This window comes from Falco punctatus (genome assembly GCF_963210335.1).
Source record: "Falco punctatus genome assembly, chromosome: Z".
NCBI lineage: Eukaryota > Metazoa > Chordata > Aves > Falconiformes > Falconidae > Falco > Falco punctatus.
In genome coordinates, this window is record NC_137586.1 from 68,033,677 (window position 1) to 68,050,868 (window position 17,192).

A 17,192-nucleotide genomic window follows, 5' to 3' on the forward strand; every position below is an offset into this window, starting at 1 on the left:
AGTCTGCACGAGAGTAGTCCTTTAGCTACGGCGGTGGGCTAGCAGGCCAAGTCAGCATCAAGTTTCCTCAGCTTCCCCTTAACTTTGCAGGATCAGACCTGAGCTGAATACTAGGTCACAAGCCATTCCCTGCCTGTTCTGAGCCGTAAGAGCTAGCCATGTTTAGGAAAGGAGGCAACAAGAAATTAAGACTAACAGGTCAGAAAGAGACTGTAGATAGGTAATAGGTAATGCCACTCTTTCTTTTGAACACATTTTAATTTCCTTTGCATTTGTACAGCACGTTTCCAGAGTCCACATTGCTGACAGCTAAAAGAATAAACATGACATAGAGTCCACGTTTGCTAACCTGTCAGTTTTAGAAGGTTTTATGAGAAGCCATACTTTCCCAAAAATGGCTGTTTGGAAGTGTGAACCTTCTGGGAGCACTGACTGAAGTGTCCACGTAAAGAAACTGACATCCCACACAAACGATTGTCAAACAGGAATGCTGCATGTACTCTGCCGCGGACAGTTGATGTGAACCTAAAATATATAAAAAATAAAATATATTTTTACAATCTAAAAGATATTAACAAAATGTGCTAAGGGGACACAGGCTGCACAACAGATTTGTGCGGGCTCCTTTTTTTGCCACCGCCCCCCTCCGTGCCGGGGAAGGGCAGCGTCGGGCAGATGCCCCCCGCCCCGCCCTGCGGCAGCCACGCCGGTGCCGCTCTCCCCTCGCACCGCCTGCGCTGGGGGCCGCAGACTCGCCCCGGCGGCACGGACGGCACGAGGGCGGCGGGTGGGCTCGCCTGAGCCGCCCGCTCCGCCCCGCGGGGTCTCGCCGTGCCCGGGACGGCTCCACGCCGCCCGCGGCCACGAGGCACTGCGCTCCCCGGCGCCGCTCCGCCGCCGACCTGCAGCAGCGGCCCGGACAGCGGCCGGCCCCGCCCGCCGGCTCGCCGCGCCCGGCTCGGGCAGGCCCGCCCGCCCCGCCGGGGCTCGCCGGCCAGAAGCTCCCGCCGCCCCGGGCGAAGGCCGCTCGGCAGCGCGGGTGAGGCCGCCCGGGCGGGGCGGCGCAGGTGCCCGTGCCGAGGGCGGCCGAACGGCGAGAGGGGCCGGGCGCGCAGCGGAGCGCGGGCTGCTCTCGGGCCGGGCCTCCCCGTGCGCTCTGCGGCCGCAGCGCCCTGTTCCTCCGCCCGGCGCCGGCCTCCCCCCGCCAGGTGAAGGAGCGGCGGCCGACCGGGGTGGGCAGCGCCTGATGCCGGGCCCGGCGCCAGGCATGTCGAGGAGCGCAGGCTCAGAGGGCGGGCGGCCCGGCAGGTCCCCGCCGCCCCGCGGGGCCGGGGCCGGCTCCCCGCTCGCCCGGGACGCGGAGCCGGGGTCCGCCGCCCCCCTGCCGCCGCCGCCGCTCCCCCTGCAGCCCCCGTTCGGCCCCGTCGCCTGCCCCGGGGAGGGCCGGCGCGACCCGAGCGGGCCGGCCGAGCTCAAGCCGGTCCGGCGGTTCATCCCGGACTCGTGGAAGAAGTTCTTCAGAGGGAGACGCCGCAACGGCTCCAGCTGGGACAGCACGGCCTCCGACATCAGATACGTCTCGGACGGGGCCGAGTGCTCGCCGCCGGCCTCCCCGCACCCACCGCCGCCAGAGCGCAGGTCGGTGCCCGGCTCCTTCAGGGACCCTTTCGGAGGATCGGGCGGGAGCTACAGCTTGCGGCAGGAGGCCGAAGCCATGCTGCCCGCGGACCCCTTCGGGTCACTGGAGCGCCGCGCTGGCACCGGCCAGACGTACAGCGAGCGGGTGGAGGCCTACAACCAGCGGTACGCCTACATGAAGTCCTGGGCCGGACTGCTCAGGATCCTCGGCGTGGCAGAGCTGCTGCTGGGCGCCGCCGTCTTCGCCTGTGTCACGGCCTACGTGCACAAGGATAACGAGTGGTACAACATGTTCGGGTACTCGCAGCCCTACGGCTACGGGGCTAGCAGCATCTACGGAGGCTACTCCTACAGTGGACCCAAAACGCCTTTCATCCTGGTAGTGGCGGGAATGGCGTGGGTAGTCACGATAGTGCTGCTGGTGCTGGGCATGTCGATGTACTACCGGACTATCCTCCTTGATTCCAACTGGTGGCCTCTGACCGAGTTTGGAATTAATGTGGCCTTGTTTTTTCTGTACATGTCAGCTGCCATAGTGTATGTAAACGACACCAACCGAGGCGGGCTCTGCTATTACCAGTTGTTTAAGACACCGATAAATGCATCTTTTTGCCGTGTAGAGGGAGGTCAGACAGCAGCAATCATCTTCTTGTTTGCCACAGTGATAATCTATCTAATTAGTGCGGTGATTTCTCTAAAGTTATGGAGGCATGAAGGAGCTAGGAGGCACAGGGAATTAATGGAACAGGAGGTAAGTAATTAGTTACCGTTTTGTATCTGCTGGGTATGGTGTGATGGGGAGCAGCTGTAAGATCTTTCCATGCCATAGAGTCTTAGCAATTGTCGTCTCTGGCATTTTTAAGATGTCTGATCCAAAATTTTGGACGTTTTTTTATTTTTATTTTTTTAATTCACTTGAGTAAGGAGCTAGCTCGGTTCTCTTTGTGTACTCAGCTTTCTTCCTGCGTCAGCTGATGGAACTATTTCCTGGTGTGTGTTTTCCAAACAAAGGAAGAAATGAACAATGCACTTGTTCAGCTGTTCAGTAGGGTTAGGCTTAAAACCACCTAGCATTTATTTGAAAACCGTGCTTTCAGCACATTAAGTGCTAGTGTGAATATGAACATGAAATACTTACTGTTACTTTGCAAGCAAAACTTCAAGCTGCTTCTTTATGTCTTTTCAGTTTTCCTTACAGTAGTTAGCAGAAATTAATAGTTGTAACAGAATTGGCAAGATCTTGGTGTCTTAGATTTCAGTCAGTTTCATCTTTTGCACATCAAGTATTTTGCATTTCTGCTGGCCTTGCCCTTAATAGAAGCATGCAGTACCCACCTAGTTAATGATAAAACTGTAATAGTAGAGAATTGCCACTCTCAACTAGAGAGTTCAAAGGAATTTGTGTAAAACCTCCTTCACGTGAAAACACCAGAAAAACCTTTTAACAAATTAATGAAACACAATATAGCATAAAAATTAATGTATGTGAAGTCTACATATGCCTAACTTAAGGAAGGGTCAGCATTTAAGTGATTTTAGTAGGAGAGAGTGCGCTTAAAGTTGTATTTCCTCTGCTCTTTGACTGCAGTCTCATTTGCAGTATTTTCATTTAACACTGGTTTCTGTTCCACCATCTTGCATAAAACTGAGATCCTTTTTGAAAAGTACATTGCAGCTTATTGAGAAAAGTTTTTTAACCAACTTTCAGTATGTCCTTCAAGAGTGAGGTGAGTGCTGAAATTATATAGAAGGTGTTCAATCACTCTTCCCTGTTGCTATTCATGTTTTTTTATTCCAATTACTTAATATTTCTAAAGGTAATACTTTTGTAATATATGGATTAGGCTGTGGAGAGTACTGTGCAAAACAGCTGCTGGTGGAGCTGCGGGTTAGTGTACTGTTGTATTTTATAAACAATGAATTAGGCTGCAGGGTGTCAGTGTGGGCAGGATTGTGAAATAATAAAGGAGACTGAGAAGTGGATGGATTATTTCCTGCAAGCAGTTCCTTACAGCTATGATCTGGGAGATCCTGTTTTTCTGGGGTTTGGGTGGTTATTTTAGTTCCACAGTTCTTAAACAGTCTTTAAAAAATCAATTGATCTGAAAATATGCCTTATACTAACTTTCTTCATACCTGAATATAAATGTAATTCTCTGTACAGCGTGCTTTTGAGAAAGTTTAGGTTTTAAAGAGTCAGTGCTTTTGCATACTATTTTTGCTGAAAGTAAAACTTACAGTTCTTTCCATTTTTTGACAGATGAAAACACAGTCCTCTTTTCCGGAAAAGAAGGTAGGCAATAGGAATTTATTTTTCTGCTTACTGGTATTTCCAAATGGTTGTCTCTTTCTTGGGACTGTTTTGATTGACCTATTTATTTATTTACTTATTTGGCTTGGAAGAGATTAGGTTTAATTCTTTAACATAGCACGGGCAACAGTCTTCTACTTAGAAGATTTGGAAGTTTGTAAAGACGCTACTACTAGGTAGGCTAGGTTGTAAAATTTACTGTAAATACCAAATCTGATGACAGCCTCTGTATGTGCTTTTACCGTCTTTTATGAGGTGACAAGTTCTGTAGCATTTATCACAAGAGTTTGGCAGACATGGCTAGAGCAGCAGGTCATCTGAGGTGTTAGAGATTTTCGAGACTCTTTCCTCCTAGCTGGCTGCTTAACTTGGAGGAGAGCGAGTGGAAGCACAGTGGTGGCTGCTCTGTGAGTTGCTCCTTCCTGTGTCTGAGCGTGCTTCGAAGACATTGTTGCCAGTTTTGAAGTCTCAGCAATGTTAGTGCTTCTGCCTCACAAAGATGCAGTTGCTTACATTGTAAAGATTGCATAGGATCTTAACAGCAGGTGTTGATAATTCCCAGAGAATTTATGGTGTATTTATTTCATCCTTAAATGTCTCCTGATACCGTGAATTTCCTACCACTGTTTTCTCTGTTGCTTCATTACTGGATCAGGATCCTTTTTTATGTGTTCCAACAAGACTCCGCATGTTTTTATTTCTGGATCAAGGGATAAATTGTGCAAGAGGAAAGACGGGGGAAAAGGGAACTCCAGACAACTGAGTGATTCTGGTTCATTCACAAACTAGATTGATATCCAAGGAAACTTCCTTAATATTTTATTCTTTTTTAAAATATATAATAAAAATCTTTCCAAGCCCCAAGAAATACTTACCAGTCACTGGTACTGCTGTTAGGATGAATTGAAGATGGATGCTGCGTGGGAAACATTACTGTAGATGTTTACTTACTTTCTAATTATAGTAAGTGTTTTAAGAAATATCTATGATTTGCTTCTACGCTGCTGGTCAGTACTTGTATCTCTTTCTTCAAATGAGTTGGGTATTTTGTGCTTTATGTATATTGCAGGTGATGTAAAACTGAGTACATTAGGTACTGTTTTTTTCCTTTTAAAACAGTATGAAAGTGATGACAGACCGAAAGAAGAAGTCACTGACAGGCAGCTTAAATCTGTGGAAAGAAAACCAGAACTGCGTAATGGTCATATACCTGCAGGCCACATTCCTAAACCTATAGTGATGCCAGATTACTTAGCGTAAGTGACTTAACTTTGATGAACAAACTTAACGGAGAATGCTTGAGTTATGTTTTTCACTCATCATTTCTCATATATACACTCATGGTTTCTCTGTCACATATGTGCTGTGGGAACTTACAATTCTTTATTAAGCTAATGTTAAAAATAGAGAGGATGAGGGCTGGTATCAGTGGCATAGAACCGATACTATAAATAAAGAATCTTAAATTAAAAAAACCCCCACAACATCCAAACCTCAAATGTTAAAGCAGAATGTTAGAATCTAGCAGGTACAGTAACTGCCAAGGGAGCAGAAGACCAGCACATAGACAATTTAGGAAAAAATAAAATAGATGGGAAATTACTTGTCTTTTTAGCCCCTGAAATTTGACTACTCTTGTACTTTCTAATTGCTAAATCTGTAACATGGTCCCTTTTAAAGGGTAGGCCTTTCTGTGGTGAAGTATGAGATCATATATTAATTTTTACACTATTCGCCATAGACTAGGGCACAAGCTGAAACACAGGTTTCACCTGAATATTAGGAAAACCTTTTTTCACTGTGAGGGTTAGCACAGGTAGCCCAGAGAGATTATGGAGTCTCCATTTTTGGAGATACTCAAAAGCTGTCTGGACAGTCCTGGGCAACCAGCTGTAGATGGCCCTGCTTGAATAGGGTCGTTGGACCTTCCAGCTGCAGCCATTCTGTCACTGAAATTACAGAATCACACAACGCTTTACAGACATGCAGATTTCAGCAGGTTATGAGATTAGCAAATAATACAGAAATACACTATCAAGATGAAGTGTCCAGGTGTTTGTTGAAGTCTTATCTTTAAAACTAGTCCTTGAAAACTGGGGTTTTTTTGGCTGTTTCTCTTTGGGGTTTTTAGGAAATACCCAGCAATTCAAACAAATGAAATGCGAGACCGGTACAAAGCAGTATTCAATGATCAGTTTGCTGAGTATAAAGAACTGTCTGTGGAAGTTCATGCTGTATTAAAAAAGTTTGACGAGCTGGATGCATTGCTGAGACAGCTTCCTCACCATCCTGAATGCATATATGTAAGTACCTGTGAAATGGGCTCGTGGAAAACAGGTGTGGTATTAGGCAATTTCTGGCTGCCTTTAGCTAGGGCACAATGCCTTGTAATGCTGGGGGTGAATTGGTGGAGGAGAAAGTTTCCCTGAATATGTTATTTCTTGTTTGGTCATCAGTCCAAGGATACTAAATTGCAGTTAAGTTGTATGCATGTTTTTTTCTGTTGTTTTTTTGGTGGTGGTTTTTTTTTTTTTTTGGGGGGGGGGGGCGGGCCGGGCTACATGCTAGTAGCTTTCAAGTTTGAGTGAGTTACAGTTCATATACTTTCACTGTTTCTCAAGTACAAGGTTTACATCTAAAACGTCACAACTGGAATGGATTGATCAAATGAGATTTTAACTTCTGACAAGTATTTTGTAGAATTTAAGTGAAAATATGGAGCACACTGGAAGTGTTTAAAATAATGGTCTGTCTCTCATTAGGAGCAGGAAAGACTATCAAAAGTTCTGCAAGAATACAAGAAGAAGAAAAATGTGAGTGTTTTCATCTTTACGTTGCTAGTAAATACATAATGAATAAAGAGAGTGTAAATAGCAAACATGTCTGACACTAGGGAGAATTTGCTAGGTCAGGGTATCTGTAGCTACTACAGGGCTTTGTATATTTTGTCTTTGACAACTTTGGCAAAGTTAGGACAGAATCCGCTCTGCTCATGCCAACAACCTGTTTTAAGAATAGTGATTCCATTAGCAAGATGTGGGGGTGGGGGGAAGAAAACCCCACAGCTAGGCATTTTCATCTTCTGAGAGTATGTCTAATCTCTTGGCATTCAGCATTCAGACAACTGGGGCTTTTTTGGGGCTCCAGTTTGTTTATATTCAGTGACTTACATGACCAACAGATAAGTAAGCTAACAACAGAAAACAAGTCTTATCCTTGAAAAGAAGTTTGTTGGGTTTTTTTGTGGCATGGAACTTAGACTCTGAAAAAAGTAATTTTCAGTGTAATCCAAGAGGTTTTACATTGTCATTTTTAAATGCAGACATGGAATGTGTACCTGTGTTCCATTAAAAACATAATACATTATAAATACTTTTTTTATCATGGAATTCAAATTTTGTGCCCATGTTACCACTTTTTTAGGGAGAGGGATTTATTAGACATACAACGCAGAATATAATGTATGTATATTATATAAATATAAATTATAAAATCTAAATTACGTAATAGTATGACTTATTTGCAGATTTCTGTTTAAAACCAGCTCTGTTTACTAAGTAACTGCAGCATATAAAAGCAGAATCTCTTTTTTCCAGCCTTTCATGAAGGAATGGGAAATGGGAAATAAGAAATTGTAGCCAGGGAAGAAGAGTGATTTTGGAGACTATTTATATACTGTCCTTAATCAAGAACATAATTGATGATAATAGGCTATTCTTGGAAGAGTCTGAAAGTGTAATACATTAATGTAAAGGGTTTTATGTTTTTGGCAGGATCCTGCATTTCTGGAGAAAAAGGAGCGTTGTGAATATCTAAAGAATAAGCTTTCTCACATAAAACAACAGATTCAGCACTATGATAAAGTTATGAATTGGAATGTAGAAACTTAGCTATGCCTTTGTGGATACTATTTTCTATTTTTTAAATCGATATGTGCATTTTAAACTATTTATTTACTGTCAGAACAGTACACCTATGGGGATTGCTTTATCACTTTGTCACTTATTCAGATGTTGTACACTACTGGTAGTTTTGTATGCATATCCAATTTTAAATCAATGTTATGAAGTTATCAGGTAAGTTTAGAAAACCTGTGCTAACATTCTGTTTTTATTAAACAGTACACAGCCTGGCCTTTTAAATACAAATACTTTATTTGAAAATACTGTATTTGCAAATTTGCAAAGCCCATTAGAGAAAGTAGTTCTAAATACCATGTCAAAAGTTTGCACAGAAATGCCATTAACAATTTCAGATTTTATTTATAGGTGGCATCTTCATGATATCAGAAAGAGTTGAGCTGTTTTGTCTGGCTGGGGTTTGGTGGAGTGCTCAATCATATTGAATAATTCTGGCAGTTGAAAAGTTTAAGAAGACTTTTTATACTGGATTTCTAAATGCTTTGCTGTATGTCAGAAATTATCTGGAATTTCGCCTAACAAGATGCAAAATAACTTCCTATTTACACAACTTTAGTGGGACCAGGGGTCGTGGTAGTGGTGTTTGGGTTTGGGTTTTTTTTTCTTTAGAATTGATGCAATGAATTTATACATGGCCTTAAAGCAGAGGTCCTCAAACTGTTTAACCAGGGGCCGGCACGGATGCAGTGGCAGGCAGCCATCTGCGGCTGCTTGGTTTCCCACTCCAGCCCCCGGCGAGGGCGGGGGACGGGGGGTTCTGTAAATACCGGGGGCCGGATTGAGGAACCTGGGGGGCCGTATCTGGCCCGCGGGCCGTAGTTTGAGGACCCCTGCCTTAAAACAATAGAGATATAGGATGAGACTCAAGTTAGTGTTGCCATAGGCTAGTATGCTCTGCATACCTTTTCTGGGTCATCTCAGTAGGAATCCATGGGTTTAAAGGCAAAACACTTTATTCTTCATCAGCAAGTAACAGGACTTTTTGTCTAGGCAGCAGTTGTTTGTGTTGGGATTTGGAGAGTAAGTAGAGCAAAATTTATTCTCATTCAACGTATAAATTATTAGTATCCTTTATAAGGCCAGGTAAAATGTTTTAATAGACATGCTTTCCAGAGCATATTTGCATAAATGCAATATACATTTTTATATTTTATCTTGGGGATAGATTTGCATATTCAAATGTTCTAATATGCCAGTAAATTTTCTCTTTGTATCCTTTTCAACATCTTTGTTTACTATTTTTACTTACTAAAATTGTTATAAGCATTGATAGTTTCTTTGTACAGTTTTCTACAACTGCAATTTGTCTGTTCTGAAATACATTTTAATTTGGAAAAAAACCGCCATGGGTGCAGCCATGTTATTCTGTTGCTTATAAAGGCATTTTGTTAGAAGAAGGTGCTCTGATTAAGGTTATTTCAAATTTTTGTTAGCAATTATTTTTTCCTTAAAAGAAAGTTTTCAACTTTTGCCTTAACTTAAAGGAAAGACATCAGGAAAGCTGTTTCCAGTTTAGAACAGTGATGGTAATACCACCGCCGTTCTTCCATACTGGAAATGCATTAATATACCTCCCTCTGGCAGTTATGTCCCTTCTGATTTTTGAGCTCTTGTCATTCACACTACAGTCCTGATGGCTACTGAACCTGCTTTCATATTTATAAAGTCGACATTCCAGTTTTATCACCAACTTAGTTCCAAGAGCTTTAGTGGATGAAGTAAACACAAGGCACCATGGGAACACAGAGAGTTTGAAAACTTAGCACCTCTTCATTTGAAAGCACCTCTTCCGCCTGGAAGACATCTCAGTATTTTCATTAGGCTGAACCAGAGGACAGTCGCTGCTACCCCTTCTTCTCCCTTTCTGTTCCAGGTGCCTCTCTGTCTCTGGTTCATGTTTCTATTATTTGCAAAGAAGTGGTAAACCTCTCTACTTTATAAAAGATCTGGGCCAAGTGTTTTATATCTATTGTGCTGTATACTTGTTAAACTTTGCTTTGTAAGAGAGGTCCTTGTTCAAATCCCTGCAATCTAAATGACCTCTTGCTACACCCAGGTTTCTCATTTTTTTTCTCAGTGGGAGTTCTGGGCATTGCATCAGTACCAGGAGAAGAAGATGAATCCAAGTTTAAGGATAAACTGATGTTTATGAAGTGCTTAAAAGAAGCTGACTGATGTTTTCATTGGAACATCACACCCCTAGTAGGTATTCCTCCCATAGGACACTGAGACCCAGCTCCAGGCTCCCTTTGACAGTGGTCTGAGTTTCAGACCATGTTTAAAGTCTTCATCTTTGCCATGTAGCGTGTACAACAGGAATCTTAAGACAAAACGTCCCTTCTAAAGATAACCCAAGCAGCAGTCTGTACATCCGTCATGTGACAATAAGGGTCCTTGGACATTTCCCGACTTTTACCTAAAGGATGATGCACCTATGTTTAGTTAAGTGGTGCAGCATTCACTATTCAGTGCCACAAGTGTGGCTGAGTGGATTTTTCAGAGCTGGGGAGAGAAGACAGGAATACCCCTTTCTGCCAGCCTTTTGGGTTTCAAATCAGATTAGTGCAGTGGATGGCAGTGAGCCATGCTGAGCATGGAGCCCAAGGAGAAGGCATTTGTTATAAATTGAGACCACAATTGATCATAATCCAATTAAAATTTTATTAATTATAGCAAGTAGAATATGAGCAAAGACAGCGCTGGACGGCAGGGGAGTCTGCGCTCCGCCAACTGCCGCCCTGAGCAGTTTAAACAGTCCTTTTTTATACTTTTTACTTTCGTGTTTATGAAGTAGTGGAGGTGTTAACCCCTTACTCATATATCTTTATATGGGGTCGTCTGTCTTGTTTCTGTCTGGCGGTTATCTTCTCTTTTACAAGCAGCATCCTGGACATCTGGCGGTTATCTTATTTTTCACAAGAGGCATCCTGGATATCTGGCGCCTAGTCTTTACATTATGCTTAACATAAATCTTAATAAACAATATCCTATTCCATAGTTTCTTACAATCCCCCCTTTTTTTTTTTTTTTTTTTTTATCCTATTATTGTTTATTAGACACTACTTTCATTCTCGGCACTGCAAATAAACCTTTTTCCACAATCCCAACATTTATCATAACACTCACAAGGTAATACGTCACAATTACAATAGGCGTAGTTGGGTAATACATATAATAATAACATACAAAACCAAAACTTAAAAATAACACTTTTTCTTAACACGTTCTCCTTTTTTTTTTTTTTTTTTTTTTTTTTTTTAATGTGTCACTATCATAGCTAGACTATAGGGATTTCGCATGCGCGGTCTTTCCAGATTTTTCCAGCACATTCTGTGGGGCTTTAAAATCGCGCATGCGCGTGTTCAAAGGTATACACGGACCATTCGTGTGATAAACAATGGCTACTGCGTGCCCAGATGAAGTCCCAAACCCCTTTCCCGAGCTTACCACTCCGGTAAGTCTGTTAATGGTAACATTCATGGCACTATGGCCAAATGACAGGTCCCAGTTTTCAATGTAAGGTTTTTTCACCACCAGACCACCACGTCACCTGCCAGAGAAGAAAGGTCTAGAGTGGACATTTCGCCCTCTGAACATTCTGTAAGGTGAGTGTTCTCAAAACGTTTAACCTATATGGTTCATTAGAAAGAAGATCAAAATTTTATATATATATATCTTTTTTTTTTTTTTTCCTGTTGCTGTTTAGGCAGAGGGTGCGTTTTTCTGTTGTCTCACGTCAAGAACTTATGGCGGAGGTGAAAAAGTATAAAAGGCGTTTCCATATCATCGTCTTTGCGTTCCTGGCGCTTGTTTTTATTGCTATTCTATTTTTTTTTTTTACTCAGCTTACATTATTATATGAATTGTTAAGAGTTAATTGTTTCCAAATTCTTGTTGGCTATTAAAATGTTATTTTGTGTGTACATTTTGTCATACTACTCGCATTTGTTTAACGCCATCGGGTGAAACCATAATAGCAAATTGCATGTTAGTTATAACGTGTTGAATTAATCTTATAAACATGGAACAACACATGGCAAAAACAATAAGGTGGCTAATCCACATAACAAATAAGATAGGATTCGTTTTACCCAGGGGCTCCCGAGAAGCCAGGAAAACAAGTCAATATTCGTCTTTCCAAGTTCAGACGGGAACATGGGCTAACTTCCCTGTCTCTGATGTGATTTGTTTAACTACCTCACCATTGTCATCAATTTTCAAACAACAATTGGAGACATTTACTTTACCACAAACACCTCTTTCTTTGGCTAGCAGGTAGTCCAGAACCATCCTGTGTTGATAAATTGCATTTAACATCAAAAGCTTTAGCTGTTTGATTAATAATAATTTCCAAGACAGCCTGTAGACGAATGATATGATTCAGATTGTAGATAGGTTCTCGAGCGCCGTTAATAAGTTCATTAGGATTCCAAGTTGCAGGTTTATAATACTGTATGATACGTTGGGGTGTCCATTCATTTAATAAATATTGGTACCCCCTCAATTCTTGGGAGTCTGGAAAAATCAACTTGCCGCTGTTGCCCTGGCTAATTTTCAAACACATTTCACATCGCTGAGTCACCTGTTTTATTACAGTATACCAGTTCTGCCCTATCAATTTCTGATTTAGACTTTTATATAAATTATCAGCTCCCCAATGCATCTTATTATGTTCTATTACGGCTGTGGTCCATATTAAATTGGATGGTACCACTATACGACCATCCCTCAAATAAGTCCACTTATTTATTTTATCATTCATGTCCTGAATGACCTTTAAGTTTTCTTTAGAATAATTTGGCTCCTGATCTGTACTTACAGTTTGGATTTTACCATCTGGTATTAAGGATAATTCCTTTTTTCCTACCTCCTCTGCTACTTGTATGGCTTCATGGTCGGCCAGGCGGTTTCCAATTTCTAAATCAGTGCCTCAATGGGCCATCTTATGTTCTTCCTTCCTGGACGACCCTCTTATAACAGAGGGGGCCATTCCTCACATCAAGGTCTGGCATGGCACATGTCCCCACCGCTCAACGCCTACTGGGTTGCAGCCAGCAGCAGAGCTCAAGATCTTTCTTGGTGGCAAACACAGAGGCCAACCCAGTCTTGCCCTTGATTGTGGTAGGAGGCACTTGACCAACCTTATTCCTTGTACTTTGTTGTCAATGCAGAGTTTCATCTGCACATCCCATAACAAGTCACAGTCATGGTAAAACACAGATTTACATTAGTAGAACTACTACAGAGTGTATTTTATTTTAGTTTTTATGCAATATTCCCCACAGCCTTGCTGACCAAGGGATATTGTTTTACCTGAACTAGGCAGGCCTCCTGTTTATCATTTCTACTGTAACAGGTAAAGCATTTTTTTTCCTTACCTGGAATTTACTTTCAGATATACCTGGTTAAAGATTTCTTTTACTTCAGGGAGGTCCTCTCTTCCACTTTTCTGTTGAATTAAAGATAAGCTCAACATTTTAGTTAATTGATCATTTTTAACTTTTGGTTTCATTTCCCCTTCTTTAAACGTCTAGATGTTCTAATAAATCTCTTCCTAACAAAGATTTTGGAGATTTTGGCATTCTTATTTGTTTTCTTAGTTTGTACTTTAAAGGTTTCAGGTTATTTTCCTGGCGGCCAGCAGCTCCCACAACTGTAACAAATTCTTTTCACTGAAGTTTAACACCAAATAAGTTTGTTTTATATTCACCAACTTTTCTACATCACGATTACCTTAGTAAAAATCAACTCGAACCTTTATCCAGTCCTATTCACAACTAACTTTCAAACATCTAAATTTCCCCATCAGAGATTCACCTTTACTCTCCTCAGACCCGCTGCCTGCCCTAGAGGGGCCGTTACCGGTCCTGTTGTGCTGCAAATGCTGCAGCAATCGGGGTGACATTGTCAGGTCCTTCTGCAAAATCGTCAGGAACAGCAACCCCCTCCTCCCCACCATCAGGAGGATTCGGGGCAGGAGATGCTGTTCCTGCTCTGCAGGTTACACAAGCCTGCCTCTGCAGCAGCACTTCTGTTTTAACTCTTTCTTACCCTGAATGCAAATCTGCTACTTGTTGCTTGTTGCTTTAAGTCTGTGTTATTACATATCAGCCTTCGCAGGCAAATAGCAAACACCCTGCCATGCGTCCAGCAGGACTCAGCCGCACCTTCGAGGGGATATGAGGCTTTGTACAAACTCACCCCAATACTTTAACACTTTCACAGGGTTGTTTTTTGGGTTTGTTTTTTTTTTTTTTTTTGACTCTCCACCCCCCTGGCTTCAGATCTTACATACATTCGCACAAGTTTTTTATCTTACAACGTGTTTCATTCTGGTTGCTCCATAGAAGGAACCACAACCTCCTCTCTGATCCTTTTCCATTGCTAATATTAAGGGATCTTGTGGAGCTAGGTTAATACCACACTCTTTTGCCACTCTGGGTGATTCCTCAGAGTGAAAAACATACCAGCATACATTACTTCATCCCATTTTTCCTCTCGCCTTAAAAATAACATTAATTTTAGCAAAACATTATAATTCAGTGTGCCGTTTAAGGGCCATTTTCTCTGTCCCCTAACTTATACAGGGGCCACCACTGATTGCAGTACTTAGCCAAAGTTCTCTTATTCACGCTTCCCCCAGCTGCCCCCCCCATTTTCTTCCAGTGACCTTTCTTACTATTATCTCAATCGCTATCCCAGCCACAGAGACTCTAATTTCACTTACAGCTCTCTCTCTTATCCCAAGGCGTCCAAACCTTACAGTCAGGGCATTCAATTTCTTGTCGCCACCATACATATAATAATTCTTTACACCATATACACTTTAAAGCATACAGAGGTTCACATTCACCCCTCGGATGTTCAAGACAATAACCACATACCAACATTTGTCATATACTGAATACAGAAATGTTCTCACATTTCCAGCATAAATGAGTATAACAATTATTAATAACCTTGTAATTATTAATTAAAAGGCCACTTTTCTCCACATTCCAACTTATAAAGCGGCCACCATTTTACAATATTTTATCAATGTTTTCCTATTCACATTTCCACCAGCGGATCCTCCAATATCCCTCCAGTGACTCAAAACACATCCTAACGGGCTTTTCTTTAAAATCCCACCACTCTGTTTTCTTCCCATTTTTCCAGCTTACACTCACAGAACACACTTATCACTTACAGAATTTCTACTTACAAAATGCAACACACAGGTATCTTTTTACAACAACACCAAGAGCTCACTATTATTATCAAAAATATAGCCAAAATCACAGTAACAATTATCAAAGTCAAATTCTACATTCCATAAATCCGGTAACCAAAATAAGCAACACTGCAGCAAATAAGCTTGAAACAATGAATATTCCATTAACGCCTATACATATTCATTACCTGAACCCGCCTACCCTCGCTTCGTATGCTAATTAGCTTATCAGTCTTTCACGCTTGTGCAGATTCTTCCAAAAATTGTGGGCCGGGGTCTTTAGAATGTGGGCAGTGGTCTATGGGAGGAAGGCTGTAGGTCTTCCTCATGGTGTACTTTTCACCTTTTGCTCATTTGCAGTGTTCTTATCAGTCTAAGGTAATTTATGCCCTTGCTGGCCATCTGCTTTTCTTGCTTAATTATTTCTTTTACCCTTATCTGTCCTCTCCTGCTGAAGTGTTCCGCTAAAGTTTTTCCCATGATTTTGCCACAAACTGAGTTTTGAGGAGCGCTTGCTCTAAATGGTTGTCTGGATTTACCCCAGAGTACAGCTGAAGGGCTTTCCTCAGTCGTTCCAGCCACTCAGTGGGGCTCTCATCTTTTTTTTTTTTTGCATTTCATTACATGCTTTATTGATATTCTGGCCACGGGGTACTGCTTCTCTAATCCCCTGAATTACTATAGTTCTCAGGTCCTGCATATGAGTTCTATGCACCGGATCCTGATTATCCCAATTAGGTCTTTGGAGTGGCCATTTAATATCTGCTTGGGGTCCCTGGGTTTCCTCGGTAGTAAATAATTGACAAAGGATAGATTGCATCTTATCCCAAGTATAAAGGTTTGGTCCCAGAAATTGATCTAATCTTTCTGCCACTCCGAGTGGGTCCTCAATTAAGTTTCCCATCTCGGTCCTTTTAAAATCTCGTAGGTCAGCCGAATTTAGAGGCACAGAAATATATCCGATCACAGGTTGAGGTCCCCCCATGGGCATTTCTCTTAGGGGGTATATTTGAGCTGCCCCTTTTTGACTTCTAGTTACGCGTTTAGGAAGAGGGGGAGACCCTTGTTCCGACTCTGGTGGGGGAGTGGGCGCTCTGGGGACCTCTGCAGGAGCAGGAGGAGAAATGTAAGGAGGGGGGGTTAGAAGGGTTTCGTCTAACTCTCCCTTCTTTTTCTTTTGTTTAGTTTTTTATTTCATTCAGCGGGTAAAGTCTAGCTCCCGGTTTTTTAGCCACACCTCCGCATATTGACTCCCCTCCGGGTTAAGGGTTTTTTTTATTATTAACCCAGAGGTTTAATTACTGTCTTACCCAATCTTCTTCTGACCCATAGACTGGCCAAAAGACATTTTTAGAAATCTTCTTCCCTCCCCATATCTTAGTACAATATTCTATCACTTTCTGCTTATCTTTCCCTAGGGTTCCAGGGAAATATCTCCAATTGTCCAAGATATATGCCAGAGGGGTATTCTTAGGTACAGTGGGTACCCTTCCCATGGGATTCGAAGGCTTGCTGCCCTTCGCCCCCATCTTCTGGAATATCCACAAACATACACTCACTCGCTCCCCTTGTTCCTGGCCCAGTCCCTCGTGGGAGATGGGAAACGCAGTACTTAAGAGTCCACACTCGCTTGGTTCAGTATATTGAACCTCTCACTCGTTATATTCCAGGAAACCCAATCCCGCCCGAACGGCAAACCTTGCGAACAAATTCGCAATATACTTACGCGTCCTGCGTCTTCGTCCGGACTCCCGTGCACAGAATTTTTATGGGATTTTACCGGTTTCTCCTTTGCTCATTATTCTAGAATTTAGGTTCGTCGGTAAGGTTGGAGTAAGCTGTTGGTCGCGGGGCCGCGAAATGTCGCGGGGCGCCTCCCCGGAGGACCAAAGCCCACTGTTCCTTATCCGAGTCACGGCACCAGAAATTGTTATAAATTGAGACCACAATTGATCATAATCCAATTAAAATTTTATTAATTATAGCAAGTAGAATATGAGCAAAGACAGCGCTGGACGGCAGGGGAGTCTGCGCTCCGCCAACTGCCGCCCTGAGCAGTTTAAACAGTCCTTTTTTATACTTTTTACTTTCGTGTTTATGAAGTAGTGGA

General features: G+C 42.4%; 1 protein-coding gene across 1 annotated transcript; it reads left to right on the forward strand.

The window, feature by feature from the left end:
- The first annotated feature begins 327 nt into the window (after positions 1 to 327).
- On the forward strand, positions 328 to 9,920 carry MARVELD2 (MARVEL domain containing 2). Its single transcript, XM_080372426.1, has 6 exons — positions 328 to 2,389; positions 3,899 to 3,931; positions 5,069 to 5,205; positions 6,081 to 6,252; positions 6,712 to 6,762; positions 7,723 to 9,920. The coding sequence occupies exons 1-6, from the start codon at positions 1,247 to 1,249 to the stop codon at positions 7,837 to 7,839; spliced, it is 1,653 nt and encodes a 550-aa protein (XP_080228552.1). The 5' UTR covers positions 328 to 1,246; the 3' UTR covers positions 7,840 to 9,920.
- The last annotated feature ends 7,272 nt before the right edge of the window (positions 9,921 to 17,192 follow it).

Bases quoted from the DNA above. Each gene is read 5' to 3' on its own strand.
- MARVELD2 (XM_080372426.1), top strand. From the start codon at position 1,247: ATGCCGGGCCCGGCGCCAGGCATGTCGAGGAGCGCAGGCTCAGAGGGC. The intron at 3,932-5,068 runs GTAGGCAATAGG...CTTTTAAAACAG, and splicing joins CCTCTTTTCCGGAAAAGAAG to TATGAAAGTGATGACAGACC. The intron at 5,206-6,080 runs GTAAGTGACTTA...TGGGGTTTTTAG, and splicing joins GTGATGCCAGATTACTTAGC to GAAATACCCAGCAATTCAAA.